Source organism: Ascaphus truei, chromosome 1 (genome assembly GCF_040206685.1).
Source record: "Ascaphus truei isolate aAscTru1 chromosome 1, aAscTru1.hap1, whole genome shotgun sequence".
Classification (NCBI taxonomy): domain Eukaryota; kingdom Metazoa; phylum Chordata; class Amphibia; order Anura; family Ascaphidae; genus Ascaphus; species Ascaphus truei.
The window spans coordinates 333,534,607-333,562,133 of NC_134483.1; the positions used below are offsets into that span (position 1 = coordinate 333,534,607).

Genomic DNA, 27,527 nt, shown 5'->3' on the forward strand with positions numbered 1-27,527 from the left:
TGTGTTACAGTTAGTGTAACATGTTGAAATGATACTTTAAAATCGATAATAATCTAGGATTTAGGACTCCGTCACCACTAATGGTTCGTCATGTCGTATATTGTTATAGGAAATAATGTCTTTGTGCACGCTACATGTAAGCCTGTCTGCAATTTTAAGCTGTATCCACTCATTTGGCTAACAAATGGTGTATATTATTAATGTAGACATATATCATTTGAGTAAAGGCATAACGAAATTTGTATTTACCATTCTTGTAGAAGTCAAAACTGATTTGGCTGCAACTGCTCGCTGCAGGAAGGCACAACAGTATCATCTATGATTGAGGCAACCGTTGAATCCTGAATCACACACATCTCCATGAGGGCGTCATATGGATCTGCAGTGGCTTCTTCAAACAAGACGTCCGGAGGTACGTACAGTTGTTGGTTGTTTTCCCATCCACATTGGTATTGCCCATGTAAGTTTGGATACATATCATAGTAGTTATGTCCATCTTGCATCTGCTCTGGCTGAATGGAGGGTGCAGGTAGATCAGCAGACGCGACAGTCGGTGCGGCTTCAGTGTCACTGGTATTAGGCAAAAATATGCTATTTAACAGAAGATATGTTCCATGTTCCATGGTAAGTTTAAATGATGGTGCAACATGCCAGCATCCATATCGTTGATCTAGCCGATCATGGACACGCTCAAAACATTCATTTGCGGATAAAGTGAATCGTACAGAACTTTTAAAATTTCGTCGTATGTCAGGTTCTTGGTAGTATGGATATTTATTTTCGATCAAGTCATAGATTTTGGCCATGTTTGCACTTTTCTCTGGCGTTGATTCGATTGCTTCATAAATCATAAATTTGTATGATTTACGTGGATGGCTGTGCAATGTGGAAGCTTCTGCCATTTCTTCTCTCCAAGTGTACGTTGTGTGAAGTTGAATGCATACGGATGTCTGCTGAATGTGTGAATAGTTACATGTTATCTTCGCGGTTTCTTCCAAGGTTATAATACAAAGTAGCAGTTATACGCCTAGGTTTTCTCCCACAAGAAATTTGTTACAATAATTGGCTGAAATTCTTTGGGTAAGATACTCGTTTCACAGGAATCGAAACTTTACTTTCGGCTTAGGCAATCAACATGTGCAAAACAAGTAGACTCTTTGAATTATAATAACAATGTGTGTGAAATCATCTACAGTGCTATGCTGAACAAATTTCTGGTTACACTTAGCTAGATGTAACCATACACACACATCTGTATGTTTGTCCCTTTTTCTGTTTTTCTCTCTGTTTATCTCTCTTTCTCTCTCTGTTTCTCTCTCTCTCTTGGACTCTCTCTGTTAGTCTCTCTTGAAATATATTTTTATATATATATATATATATATATATATATATATATATACATATATATATATTTATATTTATCTATATATAATTAACTATATATTGTGTGTAGATATATATATATATAAATATATATATATATATATATGTGTATATAGATATGTAGATATAGATATAGAGATAGATATATAGATATTTATCTCTCTCTATATATATATCTCTATATATATATATATATCTCTCTATATATATATATCTATATATATATATATATATATATATATATATAGATATATATATATCTCCCTCTCTCTCTCTCTCTCTCTCTCTCTCTCTCTCTCTCCATATATATATATGTATATATATATATTTTTTTATATATATATATATACAGCTAAACCCCGTTATAACGCGCCTCGTTATACCGCGATTCGGTTATAACGCGGTTTTCCCGTGGCTCCCGTTTAAAAAAAAAAAAAAATTTTTTTTTTTTTACATTTTTTTTTTTTGCACACTGCACACACTGCACACACAGCACACACACTGCTCATTGCTCACACTGCCACACTGCACACACACTGCACACTGCACACACACTGCTCATTGCTCACACTGCACACACTGACACACTGCACACACACTGCACACACACTGCACACTGCACACACACTGCTCATTGCTCACACTGCACACACTGACACACTGCACACACACTGCACACACACTGCACACACACTGCACACACACTGCACACTGCACACACTGACACTGCACACACACTGCTCATTGCTCACACTGCACACACTGACACACTGCACACACACTGCTCATTGCTCACACTGCACACACTGACACACTGCACACACACTGCACACACACTGCACACTGCACACTGCACACTGCACACACTGACACTGCACACACACTGCTCATTGCTCGCACTGCACACACTGACACACTGCACACACACTACACACTGCACACACACTGCTCATTGCTCACACTGCACACACTGACACACTGCACACACACTGCTCATTGCTCACACTGCACACACTGACACACTGCACACACACTGCACACACACTGCACACATTGACACACTGCTCATTGCTCACACTGACACACACTGCACACTGCTCACATACTGCTCACACTGACACACACTGCACAGACACTGCACACACTGATACACTGCTCATTGCTCACACTGACACACACTGCACACTGCTCACACTGACACACTGCACACACACTGCTCACACTGACACACTGCACAGACACTGCTCATTGCTCACACTGCACACACTGACACACACTGCACAGACACTGCTCATTGCTCACACTGCACACACTGATACACTGCTCATTGCTCACACTGACACACACTGCACACTGCTCACACTGACACACTGCACAGACACTGCTCATTGCTCACACTGCACACACTGACACACACTGCACAGACACTGCTCATTGCTCACACTGCACACACTGATACACTGCTCATTGCTCACACTGACACACACTGCACACTGCTCACACTGACACACACTGCACACACACTGCTCCCACTGACACACACTGCACACTGCACACACACTGCTCACACTGACACACACTGACACACACTGACACACACTGACACACACTGCACAGACACTGCTCATTGCTCACACTTACTGCACACAGCTCTCACAATACACTCACATGTCAGCAGCCCACCCCCCCTCACATGTCAGCAGCCACCCCCCCCCCCTCTCACATGTCAGCAGCCCACCCCACCCCCCCTCTCACATGTCAGCAGCCCACCCCACCCCTCCTCTCACATGTCAGCAGCCCACCAGCCCGTTTTTCACATGTCAGCAGCCCACCAGCCCGGTGGAGGTTGGAATAATGACATCACCCGCAGGGGGCGGAGAGCGGACGGCTTGATTGACAAGAAGAGGGCTGTGGGGCGACTGAATGAGGCCAGGCAGTAAGAGTGCCCGGATGTGGGATGCTTGTTCTGCAGTCATTGGTGCCATATAGGAGGAGGTAAGTGGGCGTGGCTTGCATCCTTTACCCCCCTTTGTCTCTATGGCAACTCCTCCTGCCCGGATGATTTGCAGTGCAGGGTGGGCGGAGGTGAGTCAGAGCCGGGCGTGGTGGACCCGGCCGGGGAGGGGGAGCCTCGCGCTCCGGGACCCTCTCCTCCCCACCCCTCTCCCTCCTTCCCGCCGCTCACCAGGACTCAGTGACCAGAGCTGCAGCTAACCCAAGTCCCGCAGGCTGTGCGAGGTGCTGGTATCTGTCACACCCTCCCTGACCCCACACAGCGGCTCTGATGCTGGGCGTAGCGGTGATGACGAACAGGTAGGGGACCCTGCATTAAAGCCTGAGAGAGATTAGTGTCTCCTCACCCTGCCCACCCCTTCTCACCATCACACACACACACACACACACACACACACTCACACACACACACACACACTCTGTCTCTCTCTCTCTCACACACGCACGCACACACACACACTCTGTCTCTCTCTCTCTCACACATGCACGCACACACACACACGCTGGGAGGACACAGACACGTGCAAAACCAGGGGGCTGAGAGGGAGGACGGATGAATCGCCGCCATTTAAAAAAAAAATTTTTTTTTATTTATTTATTTAACTTCCTTCCCTCCTCACACCCGATCAGGAGCGCGGCGGCCATTTTTTTTTTTTAATTAGCGCGACCCCGTTACTAACGCGGTGGACTCGGGGTGGACCCCGAGCACCGCGTTATAACGGGGTTTAGCTGTATATACAGTGTTCGACAAACCTATACATTTGCTCGCCCCGGGCGAGTGGATTTAACCCCTGGGCGAGTAAATATTGGCCCAAGCAGCACACATTTGGTACTAGGTGGCGAGTAGATTTTTTTGTGTGGCGAGTAGATTTGTTGGTGATTTGTCAACCACTGTATATACACTGGCGACACATTTAATTGCACTGCGGCCAGATCCGCAAGCCGGGAGATTTCCCGGCTTGCTAGTGGCCGCCCCTCGGCGTGCCGCGCGTCATAGACGCGCGGTCACGCGTCTTCGGGAGCGTGCGCCCCCTGCACGCACGTCCAGGGGCTCCCCGAGGGAGCCCTGGTGTCCCGCGATCGCGGGACAGCGGCAGGGGGTTCCGGGGGACCCGGCGGACCCGGCAGCGGGAGGGAGAGCGCCCCGATCGGAGGGCGCTCTTCCGCTGCTTCGGCGCGCGCCCGTCACACTCGGGCGCGCGCCAGGCTACTGCTGCGGCACAGAACGGGCAAATGCTCGAATAAACTGTGCCGCAGCAGTATATATATCTGTACATTGAAGGCCTTGTGTGCTAACAGGCCTTGTTGTAATTCTATTAACACTTCATTACAGTTTATAACATTACTGGGTGAGTATGTTTGAGGGCTTATTTGAGTCAGCTGTGTAGAAGTTGTATTTAACAGCAAACAAGGCCTCTTTTGAGCCATGAAGGCCTGTACTGTTAATTCTGATTATATATATATATATATATATTATATATAAAGTGCTAAACTGAAGCCATTGATGTGTGTAAGTAGGCCTTGTTGTAATCATATTCAAAGTTAAATACAGGTGAGTGAATTATGGGCTCAATCATACTGATCCCATAATTTTAGCAAGTGTCCTAACATTTATATCTCATTAACACAAGGCCTGTTTGCTGACAACAGTGGCAGAGATAAATATATATATATATATATATATATATATATATATATATATATATATATATATATATATATATATATATATATATTATATACAAACACACACACACACACACACACTGTGTGTGTGTATACATATATCCATAGAGATACAGAGAGACTATAGATATATTCATACACACTAACAGATCTGTTATTGTAACAAAAAATCATACATGATCACATGCCAACATTATGAACTATGAAAGAAGATTAAGGTAAGTAATGTGTTACAGAGTTAAGACACCAGAAAACACAACATCAAAATGTATGCTGTTATATGGGTAGTTACTTAATATTAGTATGTCAATAATATTAGCATGAAATGACTATCTACATTACCAAACAAACCCACATACATCTCACCTTGAACAAGAGCTAAGTGAATGTCAGCTTCTATAAACATGGCAAGTGTGTAATGTTGTACCATTAATCAACTGATGATTAATACATATTCATATGTTATTAAATATGCCTTAATTCAGTCAGTGAATATTTCTAAACATTCATGTGTACAAGGACATACTTGAATGTTAGCAAGCATCTGTACATGATCATACATACACTATGCATGAAATAGTCTGCAATAAACACCACCAGGACACCAACACATTTAGTGAATGTGATTATTTATTTTTGTTTATCCTTTTGAGAGCAAGTCACAGGTCTGCTTGTTGGCTGTTGTGTTTGCCTTTTCCCTTTGCCAAGTACTTTGGCCTTAACTGTACGACTTGTACTGGCCTTTTAGCAGTTCTGTGGCACTGGGTGTGGGCTGTGGCACTTCAGTGGCACTGGGTGTGGGCTGTGGCACTTCAGTGGCACTGGGTGTGGGCTGTTGCACTTCAGGGGCACTGACTGGGTGTGGGCTGTGGCACTTCAGTGGCACTGGGTGTGGGCTGTTGCACTTCAGGGGCATTGGGTGTGGGCTGTGGCAGTTGTGAACCAGTTGCTAAACATTGCACGACTGAGGTTGGAGCAGTTTCTTGTTTTGGTGTTTTAATCTTTTTCCAAAAGCTGGTTAGAAGTAATTGTTGCCCTAACTTTCTTTTTCGTGTCTCATTTGTAGGTGTCCGTTCCTGATTTTGAACAGATGTAAGCGGTTGGATGGTGACAGGGACCTGCACAGAACTTGCACCTACTGTACCGGTATCATCCACAACTGGGGAATGAAGAACTGATGACTCTGGAGAAAAAGTAGCTGCATGTAAAGATCCATCCTCAGATGGGGTAAAGTGGAATTGTTGTTCTCTAGCAGTAATTTGCAACTGATTTGCTTGGCTTAGATTCACAACTATTGCTTGTAATGTCCTGTTTACATTTTGGATTTCTTTAGGAACTTGGATGATAACTCTTTCAATTTGTGACATTTGTGATATTGTTAACTAAAAAAAGGGGAAGGGGGAGTGAGGGATGGACTGGGCGCTTCCCAAGTGATAATAATAATAAATGGTGTTATAAGTGAAACACACAAAAACACAAATACACCTTACACCAAACTGTGAATTGGTAATAAAAATGTGTATAAAGCAGCTCAACTTCCTCTGGTGGGACAGTTCCAAATCCCAGATACAGGTAATTTCTTTGCTTGGAGGTGAGGAGGAGCGCAGGAGGATAACCGTGATATATGTAAAAGAAAAAAAACATATATAGTGCAGACTGTAATCACTGCTAATGTTCTTGATAATCTTTAAGAATAGAACTCACAAAAATCACCGTATAATATCACATGTCAGAGATCCTTCTCTCTCTGACTGGAGCCCTTTAGCCGCAGAAGCCAGGATATCCATTTTCCATATAAAACTCGGGTGGGGGAGAGAACCGCAGATGTAACTGGAGGACAGATGCAAGGAGCTTCACAGCGTGTCACTAGCTCCTTGCTGTATACTTCCACGTGCGTCACTGCCGTCTCGTCACTTCCTGCTACCGCGTCACAGCTAAGGGCGGAAGTTCTAACTGTGTCTGGTGCCAGCTCCAATCTTGCCAGTCCTTCCAATCGTAAGTTCTCTGCTGCAACTCTACGCGTTTCGCTAATTGCTTCGTCAATCCTCATATGGGGTCAAGTGGAATTGTTGTTCTCTAGCAGTAATTCGCAACTGATTTGCTTGGCTTAGATTCACAACTATTGCTTGTAATGTCCTGTTTACATTTTGGATTTCTTTAGGAACTTGGATGATAACTCTTTCAATTTGTGACATTTGTGATATTGTCCTTTCCTGCAGTGATATCATCCTTTCAAGCACTGACATCATTTCTGAATGGCGACAATTTTCTTCACCCAAGATTCTTTCTTCAGAAGCTGCAATAGCTGAGTAGGTGTCACGAGCAGGAGGACTTGAATGCTGGGTTAATCCAGGAGTGGGAACATCTTCATGGTCACTTGAGTGAATTTGTCCTTGAGTGGCAACATCTGGTTCTACAAATAAAGAGACATTATGAACTGCCATGGAACTTTCACTTGTTTTTCAATATAATGAGAGTTGTTCTCAAAGTGAAACACATAACATGTTTCCATAATTTTTCAATTGTGTCAAATTAAAAGTTTATGCTTGAAGTAACAATGATGTTTCGACACAGTGTGAAAGAAGAATGAATGAAAGTTGGTTTTACCTCACAACTCCTAGCTGATAGTTTACAACGCACACAATACATGTTGTCAGGAAACACAACATCTTCTGTGACAATAACTGATGTGAAGTTAATTATATGGGAAAGGCATTTATTTAGCATGGCAAATTAACATCTACAAATGTACACATTACATGTGCTTCACCTCATACACTCACCTTCCATGCTTGATGATGAGCTGGATGAGCCAGGTGATGAGACATGTTCAGTGTCAGGTGACACATGAGCTTCAGGAGCAACTATATAGAAGAATAACATAAGAATTTTATTGACATGTGTACATAATTAACATAAAGTTTTTGTAGTGGGAGTATTTATGGCTAAATATCAGCCTCACATAAGGAAATGACAATATGTTTCTGGCAAGCTGTACAATATCCTTCTTAACATCAATGTACATGTGAACCTAATTGGCACATTTATTGTAAAAACCATACAACATACAATGTTCATGCAGGAATGTGTTCTAAAATTAAGTGTTCTGTTGGACATTCACTGCATATGTTGTGTAGTAATCTAACAATAATAATGTACATCACTACTATGACAGCAAAGTTGATTCTAACAAAAACCAGTGGCAATTCCCCAAAAGACCAAGGTACACCCAGGTACATTCTGAATACATGCCTTAAACTTTCCTTAAACTAGCCCCAGCATTTCTGCATTGATTAATGGCCTATCAGATTAACAGCGGGGGTCCCTGGCAGTCCCATTCAAACTGAATGGGACTGCCAGGGATCCCTGCTGTGTTAATCCTATGGGTCGTTAGTCAATGCAGAAATGCCTTAAACGTGCCTCAAACTAGCCCAGAACATACCCAGCACATACCCAGCACATACCCAGAATGTAACCCGGCTAGTTTACAGCAAATGTTAGAATAAACGTTGCCTCTACTGTAGATAGATAGATAGATAGATAGATAGATAGATAGATAGATAGATAGATAGATAGATATAGAGAGAGAGACATATATACAGATATATATGTAGGTATGCTTATATTGGGAAGAAATTATAAGTTGCAGCGGAAATATAGATAAGAACTGTAACCTACGACATGCCTAGTACAGTAACATTTGTCACCTGGTGGAAATGGAGCAGAATAAATTCCGATATCTCTGTCCCCGGGCAAACCCTCCACGATGAAAGGAAGAAATTTTTCCCACATCTGCTCCTCCAATGGTGTTAAGATTAGAGATTGTGCTGGCGGCCCACCTCCAGTGCCAGAAGCATGCATCCGTTGTGCTTGTATTTTTTTCTTTAAGTTTGCCCTGATATCATTGAATCTCTTCCGACAATTCGCCCGGTCCCTGACATGATTCCCACACGCAGACACAGCCAAGATTATTTGATCCCACATTTCTTTTTTTGATGCTGAACTTGTCCGCCCTTGAAATACATACAAAATATATGACGTTAATTATTATTATAAAAACGATCAGTTTCTTTAACTGCTACCTGTTCCAAGAGATACTAAACATGCTGGTTTAGGTGTAATATGTGTACCACATGAGTATTTACGTGTAAACATACAAATGTAAGGAAGCTTGCATGAATATTGTATGAACTTTGCCCAAATTTTACGACTGATTGTTATGGTCGTTCTAAAGCATGAAGAAATATGTGTGTAACAATTAAGTTTAATTGATAGATAGTATAGAATAATATTTTGATATTAAGACATCTCACATGACCTAGGATAACATGTCTTTGAAGAATCAATGCAAAGATATACTTACCTAGTAAATGCTCATACAGACAGTCATAGTGTTCCAGAATCCCTGTGACAATAACTGTGTTTTCCTCTTCATTGAACCGAGGATTACGTGGCCGCTCCACACATTTCTTCCGAATACGTGCAGACCCAGAGCTTGGCTGCTGCTGACTGGACTCTCCTTCTTACAATGGAAAAGACTCCAAAAGCAGGCCACCAGCAACCACCCCACCACCAGACACCCCAGCAGAACCAGCAACAGAGCCACCAGCAGCACTCGCACTCACAGCAACACCACTCGCACTCCCAGCAACACCATTCGCACTTGCAGCAACAGCATTCCCCTGAATCCTACGTTCACTCAGACGCGTACTCACACGACTACCAGTACCACTCACACCAGCATCACTCTTCCCACGCCTTGCGGCCATACCTCTAGCACTCACAAAGAACAGAAAAGAAATTTAAAGACAATCGCACTGAACACTTAAAATGTGAAAACAACACAAAGATGTAAACAAAACAACACAGGACAAACCTCTCACAATACACCACAACTGTCTCAGTCAATATGAAATATGTAAATCGCCCAGCTCTGTGTGTCTCTCTCTCTCTCTCACTCCCAACAACATAGAGAATGAATAAAAATACACGCTGCCTTTAAATGGGCCGCTCAATCCAAAACATGCTTGCTTCGGCAGATTCAGCAAGAAGTTTCATTGGGGAACCTAACACCACCTCGCCATGCACGCCGATACACCAGTGTGTGATCGGCAAATCATCGCCAGAGTGGGAGCAAGTGTTTTCGGCTTGATTTGGAAGGGGTTCACCACTTATTGCATACGGAGAGGGAAAATCGGCAGAATCATGACGATAAGGTACCCTTGGCGATTGCACTTTTTCGGCGCTTACTGCATAGAGCCCTATGTTTCCTCAGATTATTACAATCCTGCATGTTGCAACTGGTTGCTGTTTACTGAACCTTCCTTTTCAGCCATACTGTAGTGCAAAAAAGCAAGACCATACCAGCAAGTGGCGGATTTCCCATTAGACCCGGGCCTTTGGCAGCAAAATTTGCAATAATTTCCGCCCCCATATGCATTTGCCAAGTTCTCTGGCCTATATGGCCTAATAAGAAGGCACTTAGCTGTGTCGGCTGCCTCCTTCCTGGTGCCCTCCTTCTCTTTTGGAATCCCAACGTCAAATGACGCTGCGTGATGTCACAATGTGGCATCACACAAATTTCATCACGATGTTGCGCTTCCGTGGCAAAGCGACACGTATAACATCACATTGGTGACATTTGTGGTGTCATTTGATAGTGGTATTCCAAAAGAGAAGGAGGGGGTGGCAGCAAGGAGATGGCCAACACAGCTAGGTGCCTAGGGGCGGTGGATTTTCAAGTCCGCCACTGAGACCAACTGTAATGTTCAAATGTTCTGTTTACAACAACAATCTCCTTAAAGCAGAAATTCAACCTATCTAGCCCACAATTTTTTACAGGATTTAGAACTGTGGGTGTGGTTTTCCTGAGTTGAACAGCGCTCCAGGAACCCACTGGTTGCAAAGATAGTTATCAGGGAAGTTACGGGTATTACTTACGGGTTTATATGGTCATCCATTGGAAGTCGCAACCTTCAATGTTTTCTTTTGGCCAGAGATTTGGCAGTCATTTTGCTTCACCAGGAGGAAAATGTAAACCTGGCAACATCACCAGTAATTTGCTAAGAAAACAGGGGGTCCCTATAGCTCCAGGTGAACCATAATGTAAAACAAAATGGGGGTGGGGGGAAGTAAAAAGAGAAAAAATAGGTAGGGGGCATTGCTGCTTTAAGTCATTGGTTCCGCAGTCATTTTTTGTGATATTACTGTAAAAATCAGAATAGCCACTTAATCAGCACAGGCAGCAACAACAATGTTTCTGTCAAACAGAAACTATTTTTGCATTCTGAAACTATAACCAGATTTCTCCAGAATTTATCACACAGTGGAAGATAGCATTAAAACTCCTGTTAAAAGATTCAAATTTGTAGAAAGTTAATTATATGTGTAAAATGAGTATTACAGATTGCTTTTTCAACTGTAATATTGAATGAGGCGTTGATATTTTATTAGCCCTTACTTTGTCATTTTTATCCAAAAAGGAAACCCATTTAGTGAAACATTTAAAGCCATACTGTATAACACATTCAAGAACTTATTAAACCACGATGCTGTAAAGTGATGTGAAACATTTGCAAGAGCTTTCCACATTATAAATACTAACAGACTAGTTACGGTTTGCTGAATTCTGAACAACAAACACATTCTCTGTGCACCAAATAGAAAAATATATCATTTGAGATCCTGGAGTTCTCCTTCTAGCTCCTGCAGCTTCTTCAAATAGCTCTCCCTCCAGCCAGCACAACAGAACCTGCAGTCATAAAAGAAGTGCAGAGGAAAGAGGAGGAGATCCATGACAGTGTAGTATATTTATTAAACTAGGTAGCATTCTGCTCCAGTACATGCATTCACAAAGCATCAGTGCTCCCGCTCTCCCCATCGGTTCTACCTCCTCTGGTGTGCAGCGGGTTAGCTACTGATGGAAGCTGGGGAAAATCCAAATAGAAATAGCCAGTGCACAGCCAAAATAGCAAACTTTTTGGTCACCACGTCCTAGCTTTGCTATTTTGGCTGTGCACGGCTATTTCTATTTGGATCTTTCCCTTCATCTATTCAAGCCTGGGAGCACGCCTGGCGGAAGTCATCACAGGGGCCCGTGAGGAGTTTAATAGTGATTTCTTCAACATTATTGTGCTTTAGTTTTAAGCCAGTTGTTTTGCCTGCTTACCCCTCTATATCTGGTGTGAATTGATAGCGTCTGTAGTACTGCTCTTGCGGGACATCCGCGACTGTCTCCCTCCTTTGTGAGTGGGGTTGGGCTTGCATATATACTCACATACCTGCATGTTCACACACAGTGTGGATACAACGCTGCGCTATCCGTTTATGGGCTCATATGATCTCTGCTGCTGATGCATATACTGTATGTGTAAAGATTGAACTGGACTATCATCACTGAATTAATTGTTTGTGTGGTCTTTTGAGCACCGGATTCTGGATATTAATCCTACCCACCAATTACTGATGGAAGCTGATTACCTCTGTCTCCTGTGAGTCCCACCTCCTCTGACACTGGGGATTCAATCATCAGAGCAGATTGATCTTCAGTCACGCTTTTAGATAGAGATGTGCGAAATAATCACAGACATTTGACTTCACTGCGAATATGCCGTTAATTCACATCCGCAAAATATTCACGGCTCAATTGTGCACATCCACCTTTTTCAAATACAAAATAAACATTTGCACATGGCGCCCCCCGCATAGCTGCGAATGTCTACATTAGGGGCCATTTGTGTTGACATTCACAATCGAATCGAATAAAAGGAATTAAATTTTTCATAACATTTGCAATCGAAAAAAGGGAGCAAAAATAATACAGTAGCTGGGCTAGGTACTTTCACCTGAATTTCCATGCCAAAACCAAGGTCAAATATTCGACCACGAATCAAATTTTGCCAAAAACCACTGCAAAGAATTTTGGCACATTCGTCCATCTTTACTTTTAGAACCTATAGTTGTAACAATCAAGCTAGGGACTCTCCACGAAGTCACCCAGGTCACCTACGCCCATGCGTCATAACAAAGCTCTATCCCGGATCTCCTCTTACCTCTCCCATTGCTCTGTCCTCCCAGCACACAAGCTGTAAGACTCCCGCCTTCATCTTGGTGCATGTCCCCTCTGGACACTTGCAGACAGAACGAACCCTTCCCTACTCTTAACAAAACAAATGTATATTTGCTCTGTACACCCTCTCCCTAGGTGACCTAATCACATCTCTTGGGTTCAAATATCACCTCTATGCTGACGACACATAAATGTACTTTTCAACCCCTGACTATCCACCTTCTGTACAGACCAAAGTTTCTGAATGTCTCTCTGCAATACAATCTTGGATGAACCCCCACCGACTTAAACTTAACATGTCAAAAACAGATCTCCTCATATTACATCCCAAACCTGGCCCCACTACCACCTTCCACATTACTGTTGGAAGTTCTGTCATGCACCCAAAAGCGCAAGCACACTGCCTAGTGGTCATACTCAACTCATCTCTCAAAGTCTCCTCTCACATTCAAAACATATCTAAAACCTTTCCCTTCTTCCTCTACAATATTACAAAGATACGCCCTTTCCTCTGTTGCTCGACTGCTAAAACTCTGACACAAGCCCTCATTCTCTACCGTCTCGATAACTGTAACCACCTGCTGTCCAGCCTTCCTGCCTCTCAGCTGTCTCCTCTTTATCAATCCTAAACGCTACTACTGCCAGAATCACTCTACTCTTTCCTAAATCTGTCTCAGCATCTACCTTGCTGAAATCACTCTTGTGGCTTCCTATCAAATCCCGCATCAAACACTCAATTCTCCTCCTCACTTTTAATGCATTACACTCTTCTGCCCCTCCTTACACCTCAACCCTAATTTCTCGCTATGCACCATCCCGACTCTTGTGTTCCGCTCAAGGATGTCTTCTCTCTACCCCCTTTGTATCTAAAGCCCTTTCCCACCTTAAACCTTTCTCACTGACTGCCCACACCTCTGGAATGCCCTTCCCCTCAATTACCAACTAGCACCCTCTCTCTCCACCTTTAAGACCCACCTTAAAACACACCTGCTTAACAAAGCATATGAGTAGCTACGTGGCTAATACTATACACCTGATACATAAAGCTTGCACTCTTGCAGACGTACTTGCCAGAATGCCCTCCTACTGTCTCTATACGTTCTTCCTACCAATTAGAGTGCAAGTCTTCAGAGCAGGGACTCATTTCCTAAATGTTACTTTTATGTCTGAAGCACTTATTCCCATGATCTGTTATTTGTATTATTTGTAATTTATATGATTGTCACGTGTATTACTACTGTGAAGCGCTATGTACATAAATGGCGCTATAAAAATAAAGACATACATACATACATACATGTAACCTACTCTCTCCCCATATCACTCACTCCCTCATCCCTCAGAGTCACTGTTCAGGAGTTCATTACCTACAGTTACATGTACTTTATGTAAACATCACAGTTTACCTAAGATTTGCTTATCCTTTCAAAATCATGGGAGCTGTGTATAAATGTCTCTGCTTTACAAAACCGGGGCACAAAAAAATAGCACAAGACATAAAATAAAACAAATCAAATGCATGTTTATTTATCGGAAAAAAAATACACTTGGAACTACAGTATGCTGTACTACATGTTTGCATCAATACTGTTCCTTCTGATAGAGAAAGTACTTAACTACCCTTATAATAAGGTCACTGACAGTTATTTTATAAGTGGAGCATGTAGAAGAAATAGGCTTGTACAGTAGTAATCATTGGCAATTAGTTTCAGACACATTAACAGTTAACAATTTAAATTACAGTATACCAAAAAAAGAACAATGGATTTTTATATTGTGTAGTATATTGTGTAGTACTATTGTTACATTTTGTGGAAAATATGAAATACAATACAACAGAGATAAAATTATCAATAATTACATTATCAATAATGGAAACTGTGGGAGTTATAATAAGCTCACATGAGCAAACTTACCCTTTGCTCAAGAAAAAATAATTGGGGTTTTTTGCGCCCTGAAATAAGATGGAATCATTGTCTTACAAGCTGGGAAAGAGTGTATCTTTTTCTCACCTTCCAATGTGTTTTTTTTTTTTTTAAGTAGACTTTACTATTGTAGGAATTCCCCTATTGTATGAAATGTCCCATTTAATATTTGAATCAAGATCTGCTTCTGAAAAGAATAATTTGAAACTAGGGGTGGGTACATTTTTCCATTCTCTCACGTGTAAAAAAATCCGAACTGTAAGGATAGTGTACAGTAGCAAAGAAAATACACAAGCACGGTATGGAATATCCTTTCCTGAAAATATCTAGAAATCGGTGAACTAATTATCTATGAGGAAGGATCTAGGTGAGTTACAGTAGTACCCAATACTAATCTTGTCTTATGGTGTAAAGGTACGTTGAGAATTATTCTTCTGTAGTTCAATGCTTCAGGTATAAGCATCTGTGCAATATGTTGTATTGATTACCTTTCAACCATATTTTGCATGAAGAGTTGGCAACAAAGGTGTAATTAACAATACATTTGTATTTTTATGTGTGGCGAGAAAATCCAGAAGCTTAGGCCCTGTACATACTGTACAACCATAAACCAAACCTGGACATGTCAAAAACTGCAAACTGGTATATTTCAATATTTCAATTCTCAATTCAAAGGTTGCTTCAAGAGCACAGAAAGGCACCTTGGGCTACTGTTCATGGTCTTTCCAGTACAAGGGGCCTTAGTTGGGCCAAGTCAGCAATGATTTATTGTGTTTTGTGTCAAATAAATCCAGCTAAGAAGGCATAGCAGGGATTAAGACATCACATGTCCAATTATCCATGAATAAGGTCAGATGTGTCTTAATATATTCTTCAGCTGCTTTTAGTAAATGCTTCTGAAAACTCCCTTATTTCATTTCCCCAAGAATTTCACTAACCCTATTCAGCAGAAATCCATGATCACAAGACAAATATGGAATGGTGACCACGTTTTCCAAAACACTATAAACTTGCCACTTCAAACAAAAATAAAAAGTATTTCAAAGTGATGAGAGTTAACATAGGAAGGTTGGCACTATAACTTCTAAATCAGATTATATTCTTCATAGTTGTACTACTGAACTTCAGTGGCCTTACTGGAAAATGTAAGGGGTGCATTTGTGAAGAATGGTGCCATCAAATGCAACTGCTACCGACAGCAAATTCCACAGTCATGATGATGACTTCCTGGATAGGAAAGCCTTTGCCTGTCCATGATGCTCTCAAAGGGTTGTTTACATTACTAATTTGATATGTAGGTTTTAGAGTCAGAAGTCATTGCTGTGTAAGGTTCTGCTAGGGAATCTATTTCATGTAACAGGTGCAGCTGTTCAAAACTTTGCGTTACAGGAAAGTACAAGCAAAAACGAAGTTTTGTCTTTCTCTGTCTCTTGTAACCTGACTACTGTTCACGGCCTGACATCATTTTCCCAGTGCCTGACTTCCACATGTCTCAAAGTACTCGCCTAGAGCAGATTTAGCAGCAGCTGTCCTGACCACCCTCTGTGCTCCTCAGATTTAAAGCTGTCAAAGATTGATTCATGGAGGTTTGATTGTAAAACTATTTGGTGGCAATATGATTGCTCAGCCGAGGTCTAACTGACTCTCAAAATAGAAAAAAAAATCCCCCATCAAGCTGTGCATCTTACGCTAGCTTACTAATGCAAAGTGGTACATTAGCCTTCTTGAGCCCTGGCAATATTTCTTTTAAAGCAGCAGTCCAAGCAGACTTTTTTTAAAATCATTTTCCCCCGCTTTAATATGTGCATCAATCCACACAATGATAAGTAATTAGCTAAGTTGCTGATCGATCTGCGAAGATTCGGCTCAAGGGTTTATTAAAGGATTGTCAGTGCAGCAGAAGAGGAACAAAGATGCAAAGTTATGTGGGGAAGATCATGTGACCAAGTAGTCACTAGATACCATTGGTGCACTGCCAGAGAGAGGGCAGGGCTCAAATAGGGGTGTCAGAACCTGTTTCAGAAGAGTAAAGGGATGTGACTTTGTAAATGTTTGCTATTGAAACAAAAAAATGCTTTTTACATTATAATACATTAAACATGTCATTCTGAGCTGTTTAAAAAAAACGCAACTAGTATTTTCTCATAATACCAAACTGATTAATTTTTAAAAAAAACACACACATGTAGGATATTGCTTGGTCTACAGCTTTAAATAAGACGTCTCCCAAATTTCCTAAATACCCATTGATGCCAAAAATATGTATTTTTCTGTGCTGCAAACACTTTATCTAAAGGAAGAGACCACAGTTTATGTTTAGCTACTTATTTCAGATTGTAATATATAAACTTACCATCATTATTTAAGGGTAAAATCAGTAACTATGGCTAAACTCTTTTTAGCCCAATACAACATACTGCCAATGACTACACTCTGTTTCTCTTTTTCTGATCCCCTTATCTTTAGTGTGTATATTTGACTTCTTAGTGTGGGTATTTCTCTTCAGTATCGAAATTGTTATCTGCTGAGATCTGGTTTTGTGTTGATTTGCCTAAGTTTGTTCTATAGTCAAGCAGGTATGTAACTGGTCCATTAAGAACTGCTAAAGACATGTATGATACAACTTTAACCTAACCTTGAAAAATGTGATGTATGTTGAAGTGTTATCAGTCCCAAACTGCTAAAGGTTTGATATATACTGTAATTCTATTATATTATTTATCATTTTGTAAAGATATGAAAAGCACCATTAAACATTAAGGGACCATATGAGAGCAGTGCTACAGTATATACACGCAATCTCTCATGGTACATTTACCACAGGGAATCAAACACATGTTTCTGAACTATATATGCATATAAAAAAAAATATATTTCTTGGATCTTATTTTAGCAAAAAAAGTACCAATCACCAAGATCTAATTCCTGACTTATCACTGCTTTTGGTTCATTTTGTCCTTGAACTGACGGCACCTTCAGGGGAGAAAGACAACCTGCAGAATTTACAGACCCGAACATTTGCTTTAATAACCACACATGAAATGACACAAAATGAGAGACTTTAACGAAAAAGCATCTGGACAGATTGGTTAAAACAGATGCAACAAACGGGTGCTCTTACCATTAATGTACAATAATACAACATTGCTCATCAGAATCAAACACATGCAAACCAAGGGTAAAAGTATACAAAGAAAGCGGTACCAGATTGTCACTGCTTTTCATGGTAACCCTTTCCTGTGTCAAATCTGGCAGTAATTATCCCCGTTTTGCAGCTCAGAGAGTTTGATAAATAGACCCCTTTGACTACCATCCAACATCATTTTATATCTTTATGAGCCTCTCACTGAATCTGAGTTTTCCATACTATTACATACATTTAATATTTTAAGTTTTATACCTCTGTCATGTTTTCCACTTCACACCATGAAACAGGAGTAAGAAGTTCCTTTGGCAGAGGGTATTCCAGAGATCTGCAGATAGGAAGTTCTATACAATTGATACGTGCACTCTACTCTTACTGGAAATGTAGATTTGTAAAACAAATGGAATGTGGAAATGAATTGCACATTTTAGTTTGTAACTACGTGTATGTCTCTGTTGTCGTTATTATTTTATCTTTGGACCAGTGGTATTTAAGAAACGTAAAACACCAGAGAATGAGCTCATGCAAGTATATGTTTCTCAGGATGTTGTGAATGGTGTCAAGAGAGCAGAAATATTGTTTTGGGCCAGATATCTGCTGCTTGGGTGATGTGCAAACATAGTGCAGAACATTGTTCATTGCCAAGTTTTACAGGCCAAGACAAAACAGACACTCTTCTTTGGAATTATTTACAAAGTTTTATTGTGTGGCTCTTCCTTTCATTACTGTGTGATAGCTTTGCCTTCTGCCCAAATGCAAACAAACTAGGATTAGTCCTAAAGGAAGGATTAGGTGTTCTTTATTCTGAGGTTTGACTAGACATATCAGGCAGAAACAAGGCATTGTTTAAAAATCAGTTCAAATAGCAATATAGCATGGTATATAGAATGTTGTGGAAACTTTGGGGTTAATTAATTAAAGTGTGATAGTGCTGATCTGGGGACTTTAGCACAGAAACTCTTATAAAAGTCAATGAGTTTCTGACTTTCTGTGCGCTAGTGCTTCGATTGGCACTATCACAGTTTAATTAATAACCCCCTAAAAGTTTCTGCTTGCTGCTTGAGGAGTGTACAATCTCATTTTTATGACTGAGGTAAAGGGAGGTAAAGAACCCAAATTCACAAAGAACTGACACTGGGATTTGAATCAGATTTACCTCTTCCAAATGTAGTATTAATACCGCTAAGCTACTCCTTCAACCTATAAATACTTTTTAAGTTGTTTAAGATCTTATGTTTTGTTCTAACTGGAAAATGTGTCCAGCTTTGACATTCTTCGGTTATTACATCTAGAACATTTCATTTTACACATGTTTAATCATGAATATTCATTATTCAGCAATGCAAGAGCTGAGATTAAGCTTATCTTGTTTGCTACACTTATATATATATATAATATATATATAGCTCAACCCCGTTATAGCGTGATCCGCTACAACACAGATCCGCAATAACGCGGTCTGAGTGTGGCTCCCGTTTTTAAAAAGCTAAGCTGCATTTTTTTTTGGCTCACAGGAGGACTAAAACTCTGCTGCTGGGAGCCTGGGGTGTACCTGATCCATCTGGTGAAAGCGCCTACACCTATGAGGGATCCTAGCTATACTGGATAACCCATCACTGGACAATATACCCAGTAACACACATCAGTGGCGCCCTGGCTGTGTCCCTCACGCTTGGTTCTACAGGGGCTGTGTCCCTATCTACTGGGTCTATCCCTGCAGCAGCCACAAGCTGAAAGGGGGAGTTGGGGCCTAGCTGGGACCTAAGTGGGTCTCTGGCCTAGGCAGGGGTCACAGACACCCTGCACACTCACCCTCACCCTTCCATGTCACAGCTTCGACTGGCTTGGTCTCAAATGAGCGGAAAGTATCAATTCCAAGGTGCAGGGGAATCCGGCTGCGCGATTGGCTACGTCACGCCATGTGTCCATACCCCCGAAGGCTCATGGGAGTTGTAGTTCCCATGCGGAGCTATGTGTCTATAAGCCGCCGCTGTCCCTACTTTCTGCACATGCGCACCTTGGCTGCCGGACCTTGGATGCCCCGGCGCATGCGCAATCCTATACAAGATGGTGGCGTCCTGGGTGGTCGGGCTGCTGCGAAGCCTCCGGAGCACCGGAGCGCTCCCTACAGTGCCCTCACTCTCTCTCTCTATATATATATATATATATATATAAATACACATACATACATATGATTTGCTGTTTGAATTGTATGAAATTACTACAATATAAGATCAAAGTCTGTGGCTACATACTGACCCTACACTACATTTGTAAATCTTTTTTTCGTATATTGTACACGTTAAAATGCTTAAAACAGCCTTTGGCTGCCATTATAGTAGGGGCTATGGTGCGTGCAATTTCACGAAATGCAGGAACAAAGTGCAGCAGCTCTTAGGCCGAGATTATAGTGGTGGCGACGGCGACGGCAACTGCAACAGTGTGTGGCACCAAATAAATACCTGAAGTCCGTCGCGGGTGCCCATAGTGCGGGTCCAACGACAAGGAGACCAAATTTGGAGGCTACAAAAGATTTTGTTTTGAGACGCAACAGCCACGTGACATCAGTGTCACGTGGAGCGGTTCAGCCAATAATGGCGAACCACTCACGTGACGTATCTGGCCATGCCTCCGCCATGCCTCCGTCGCCTCCCAATATCTCCTGCACCCACACTGCAGGTTTCACGTGCGCGCACCGTGCGAGTGAGTCATGCGGTCGCGTGCACGCTCTGCAGCATCCCACTATAATCTCGACCTTACAGGCCAGTCATATTGTGCGCATGCAAAGCGACCGCACGGCAGATTTTTCAAAATACATTTTTCTCTCTGGACTTTACTTGAATGATGGCGAATCAGCCTGGTGACGCATCCGCCATGCCTCCGCCGCGCCTCCCAATCGCCTCCTGCTCAGTTCACTCATCGATCGGGCGAGAACAAAGTCATAGTTCGCACGAGCGTGTTGCGCGATGCAGAGCAACCACACGGTAGATTTTTCAAAAGACAACTATTTTTTTTTTTGCGCAGCGGCAGCGTCACATGAGCGGTTCAGCCAATGAGGCCGAACCAGCCTGATTGAACGCTTCTGTCACACTTTTTTTTTTTTTACAAAATGTACAAGATGTTCCCAAATTAAATTTTTATTTCTCATAGAAGCACAAAGTAGTATGGACCGGAATATCAGGGAGCGCAGTAAACCGGGAGATACATATAATAAAAATACAAAGACAGAAAAACACACAATGGTGTAATACTGATAATGACTTCCAGCAAGGATCACCTACACGCAATCAAGGACCTCTGATGAAGCAAACTTTGCGAGCAATCTGACAACGGAATCCCGATGGTCTACGTCATCACATGTGGACATGGACCACGTGAGTTGAGAAACAACGCAGGGAGCTGACAGCGCACCAGCTCCAGTGCAGATGCCTTCATACAGTACCTGCGGGGCCCTCACCTCCATCGGTGGATTTAACCCTTGAAGTGTATCGTAGAAATGCCCTGGCAGAGGGCAACTATTCTGCTAACAAACGTGGGACAAGAGGGGGATTTAACCCTCAGCTGTCCGGCTCCTAGAGAGAGCCATTACAGGAGACTTCTCCTGGTGGCATTGAGCAAGAAACACTTATCCTTACTTCATGTGAGCGCACATTTATTTGAAGTGCACTATATCAGCTGGAAGTCATTATCAGTATTACACCATTGTGCGTTTTTCGGTCTTTGTATTCTTATTGTATGTATCTCCCGGTTTACTGCGCTCCCTGATATTCCGCCCCATACTACTATTGAGGACCACGAAGGAAGGTCCAGTGAAGGTTGAGCTGCATAAAACTGGTTGCTTTACCTTTCATTGCAAATTTTATTTGTTGTTGTATTTTATTAACTATTCACGGTAATTTAGCGTGCTGTATCTGGGACCCACTACCACAAGAGCGCTAGGTGAAAATATGTTTTCAAAGAAGCACAAAGTCCTATATTTACTAAGTGATACCTTATGTTTTTAGTACTGCTTAGTAAATATGGCAAATTTGTATGGGTTCTACAGACAAATATTTATGAATTTAGCTTAAAATCATAATATGAAGATTTCACTAGCAGACATCAGGCAAGCCTAGTGTTACTACAGTAATCTGATGTGATTTTTTCACTTTTTGGTAGAAGTTATTGCTCATTTATAGAATCAATGATCTTATTATCTTCAATGTAATATCACTCTTTGAAGTCAGAGCTTTTTCCATATAAATGCCCTTTCTGACAATTCCCATTCTCATTCATTTGGGACTTTGGACAGTGACAGCTATGCAGCATATGTTTAACTTCATATGTATTACAGTATGTACATGGATTATTTAAAGAGGCCATTTCAAATGTTTACAATTATATTGATTTCCACTTACTGTAACATGGCCCACTACTTGCAAAGTTAGTTTATAAAACTGGTGCAATTAGGTATTCTGAAAATATTTATTTGTTGTGCACTATGCCATTAAAATAAAGTTAAAACGTAAAAATAAGATGTATTAGATATTAACTTTGCGTTTCGACTTGGTGTAGCACAGACGGATCGTCTGGAACAGTTACAAACCACTAAAAATAATATTGATTTAACCCACACAACAGTAAAGTTTAGCAATAATACATTTATGAAAGTGCGTTAAGATCAATGTAAGTAACGGATAATAAGATAAAGGATGGTGTTTCAGACTGGCCCAAATTTGTTCATTCTCTAGAATCAGCAATCATGTTCTCCTACAAACTTGATAACATTTTCAATTACTTTTCCACAGCTCAGTTGCAACATTCTTTATTTTGTTCGCAAGACGGTCTCTAGCAATAAATCATTCAAACTATATTTTAGACTGAGAGATCTAGATGAAAAGATGGGTCATAAATGATAACTTATTTTTTTTCAATAAAAGGTTACATGCAGTACTGTAGCTAAGGCTAACTAATTGACTGTGTTTTACCATGTACCGTTGGTACAAACCTAATGGGCTCTGCACATCAGAAGCAAGCTTTACAAGAACAATCCTACAGTATATTTCCTTTGACGTATACTTCCAGTAAAGAAAGAAACTGTAACCTGTACAATGTATTGCCGACTGACGCCTGTGACAACGAAAAAGGATTTAGCAGGTTTTCAACAGGAGTTAAGCAACAATTTCAAAACACATCTTTTTTATAAACAAGACAATGAATGTTTTAAAGCAGCAATCTGGATTGCTTTTGTAATATTTCGTTTTCCATTTTTTTTGTTAACACAGGTTTCTTAATTTGGGGTTTTCTTACCTCCAAGAGATCCATGTTAGCCCTTGTTTTTGACCATGACGATAATATGGCTCTCAACTTCAATTCCACTGAGCCAATCAATAACGAGAATGTCATTATGGCTCTCAGGGTTCTCATTATTGATTAGCTGCTCAGGCAGTATTATACTCCTAGGCAGGTCGGAAACTTCTTAAGAATATAGCAACAAAGCTGGATGTCTCTCAAAGGTAACGCAACATGGCCAAGCTCTGGAGGACCCTCTAAATACAGAAAGGTAAAAATAAAAATGTTTACTGAGCGGTGCTATTCCATTTTCTGTTCTCTATTCAAGTGAATGAGCTATAAGGTGTCTTCCAGAACCATAAGGTGTTACATAGAATAACAATGCTTAGTAAATATGGGCCTGTATGTCTTCATTAATCTAAATGAGAGTGTACTCACATTATACCTCTTTCTAAAATATGTTTTGTTGTACTGGTAGTTACAGTAAAATAAAAGTGTTGACCTTCCTTAAATTGAGTCGGTAGATGGTACTTTATATTTTGTTCACAATTTTCTTTGGGATAATGGACCCAGAGTAGAATGAATTGCCATGTCCCTGTAGTGCAGAAATGTTTCTTGCTTGTATTTAGTGTTATGCTGCAAGAATGTACAAAATCATCTATCTCTATTCATGATACTGGGCCACATTAAATAAAGAGAGACAAGAAAATGAGATGTCAAACATACCACTATTTTCAATAAGGTACAGTACCTACATTAGAAATGCTAGCACACTCCATATAGGGGTAAATCTTCAGAAGGACGTTACATTTTAACGTGACGTCATCTATTTTTAATATCGATATCTGTAACGCATATCCCCAAATGTGCTTAGTGCATATGATGTTCACCAATTTTCCTTAAAAATAAAGGAACTTGTTTGATTGGACAGCAGCTGTATTAAATACTTAGTGATACACATTACACCAAAAGTGGAAGACCTATTTCATGCTAACTATATCCCGCTAGAGAAGGCAGTAATTAAGGACTTAATAGCATGGAATTCACAGATTATATCCTGGATAGGATGTACTTTAGAACAACCCAGAATGTATACTTGGTCTCCAAAAGCACCTGTTCCATAAGTGGAGTGCAGTAGGCATAACCATTTTTGCAGTTGTAATGTTTTAAGACAACTTTAGGCCCTTTCAATATTTTAAGCTTATATATTATCTCCATGAGGCTGCACAATGGCAGTATATGCAAATGGTTCATTTTGAAAACATGAAATTAATCCTCAGGAAAACGTCACAATTGAAAAGTTTTTTTTTTAAACTAGACACAAGGGGAATAAACACACTTACTCAGCAAGCTCTGAAAAACCCCAACAATTACCACACAATATATATATGTATAAAAGTATCAAAAGGAGTGCTTCTGGGCGTGGCTAAATGTATACAACAAGAAATATAGAAGTCCAAAGCTACATCCAATATGTATTTTAACTCAGTTAGTGTTAGGACCTGCTAATGGTCATGTCTTGATGTGGCTTGCAGGCTTAAAACACGTTGGCAAAAGGGTTAAACTAAATTACCCTTTTTCAAGAGAATATATAGGTATTTCACTGTGTATTTTTGTCATATTGGATGTAGCTTTGGGCTTCTTTGTTTCTTGTTGTGGACACAAGGACACAACACAAGGGGACACAATGTATCATATATAAATGTCTAACAGATGGGGACACAGAGATAAAACCAGGATTTGTACTAGCATAGGAGAAGGAACTAAATATGGAGATTTAAAAAAAGGATTGGGATAAAATATGGATCAATGCCGGAACGTCCTCGATATTAACAAATCTAGTGGAAAACACATATAAAATATTATACAGGTGGTACTATATGCCTACAAGGTTAAACATGTCACCAGTTTCAGCCCTATGTTGGAGGGGATGCGGAGAAAGAGGCACACTGCTCCATATAGGTTGGAGTTACCCAGTGATTAGGGTTTTCTGGACTAAAGTCCTAAGTATAATTAGTAAGCTCATAGGCACAATGATTCCCCATGACCCAAGTATACTGTAACACTTCTTAACAGGGATGGAATCCAAGGATTCAAGCAGAGGAAGTACTTAGCATTACATCTGTTGAATGCAGCATGATGCTCCATAGTAGATAAATGGAAGCAGACTGGTTTTCCAACCACAGAGTACTGGAAAAATAAAGTGTGGGAAGTGACAGGAATGGAGAGAATTACACATATAATTAGAAATTCCACTGAAACATTGTAGGAGATATGGAATCCATGGTTCACTGTGATGGAAGTAGGTAGCTAGCAGCACTAATATAATATATAACACAGACACTTGAGAATAGGGTACACAGGCACGCAGCAGCTGTCAAAAAAAGAAGGAGACACAGGGGAAAGACTCTGAGATGACAGATAAACTACACAACTACTGTATGCTTTTGGTTCAATTATTATTTATCCAATATGATGTTAATTAGTACTTTTATTTATCCTTATTTTTATCCTGCGTCTTAGCCCCACAATGTGTTTTGCACATGTATATATTATGTTTGAAAGTGAGTAGACATTAAAAACATGAGTGGAGAAATGACCCACCGAAGTAAGAAAATGAAAATAAAAACCGTAACAAATAAGAAGGATTGTAAGCACTAATAGAGGTATATAATGTATTATGACTGTCAACAAAAGACAGGGGTGCCCAACGCTACATCCAATTGACAAAACATATAAAGTAATAAGTATAGTTTGAATACTTCAATAATAATAATATTTATTTGGTTATTTAGTTAAACCCTTTGGCCAAAGTGTCATAAGCCTGCATACCACGTCAAGGTATAACCAAAATTAATGCAGGTCCTACACTACACTGTGAACCCTTCCCTTCCCTTCACCTCTGTAAATAATATTATTATTGAAGTATTCAAACTTTATACTTATTACTTTATATATTTTGTTAATTGTATGTAGCATTGGGCACCCCTGTCTTTTGTTGTATACATTGGCCACGCCCAGTAGCACCCCTTTTGACATAAATATATATTCATGATGTGGTGGGTGGGGAGTTTGAGCTAGCTGGGATTGTGTGTTGATCAATATTATGACTGTCAGCATATTCGTATGAAGTGTGTCTTTACACCTGTGAAAAATAATTTACAAAAAAAACCAGATTCTTACATTTTTACGGACCTTAGGCTTACTCATATGCAAGTCATCTGGTAACGAGCAGCTTCCTAACAGCAGAGATCCTCAGACCTCCGTTACTGTTAGCGCATGATAATAAGGCTACGATAGTTAGCACCTTCCAAACGCTGCCCTTACTCACATCCAGACCCTGATTATCATGGAGTTATTTCTGGGATTGGCCTAAAAGCAATGTAATGAGAATAGGACTTAAACCTTTCATTACAAAAAGCTACACGTGTCATACAAAAAAAAATGTATGTATATATATATATATATATATATATATATATATATATAATATATATATATATAGACCATATATATGTCTGAAACACATCATAAACTATATTATCTTTTTTAGTGATTACAGTGATTTGTATCAGTGTACAATAATGTATATCCCTCAAAAATATAAATTAATATATTTTTTTAATGTACAATTGAAATAAATGAAGGATGTCCAACCTTCATTTATTTGAATTGTACATTAATACAAATGATATATTAATTAATATTGTTGCGGTACTGTATGTATTGATATACATGATTGCACACCGATACTTTATACAGTCATTATTACATTATATATCATATGATTAGGTGAAAAAGTCTAAAAATGGTACATTGCTTAATATTATAACAAGATTTGCATTAGCTTTGGTAACACACATGAAAATCTCCGTTAAAAGCGCTACCATAATAATGCGCCTTAAAGTTTGACCAATGCGCATGTGCAGTGTATTAGAGATCTTGTCTCTGAGACATGACAATCCCCGTTAATAGCTACAGTACTACTTTGACGAACGGACGTTATTTTTGCATCTCATTAGCTTTGAGGATACCC

General features: G+C 40.5%; 2 protein-coding genes across 3 annotated transcripts in view; both read right to left on the bottom strand.

Moving 5' to 3' along the window:
• Window positions 1-27,527, bottom strand: part of EPHA5 (EPH receptor A5) — a 378,771-nt gene that overhangs the window by 176,407 nt on the left and 174,837 nt on the right. The window lies entirely within an intron of this gene.
• On the bottom strand, window positions 5,516-9,182 carry LOC142498906 (uncharacterized). The gene is made up of 3 exons (XM_075607541.1): window positions 8,790-9,182; window positions 7,866-7,946; window positions 5,516-7,495 (listed from the first exon to the last, which is right to left on the bottom strand). Exons 1-3 carry the CDS (start codon window positions 9,064-9,066, stop codon window positions 7,122-7,124), a joined length of 732 nt encoding a protein of 243 aa, XP_075463656.1. The 5' UTR covers window positions 9,067-9,182; the 3' UTR covers window positions 5,516-7,121.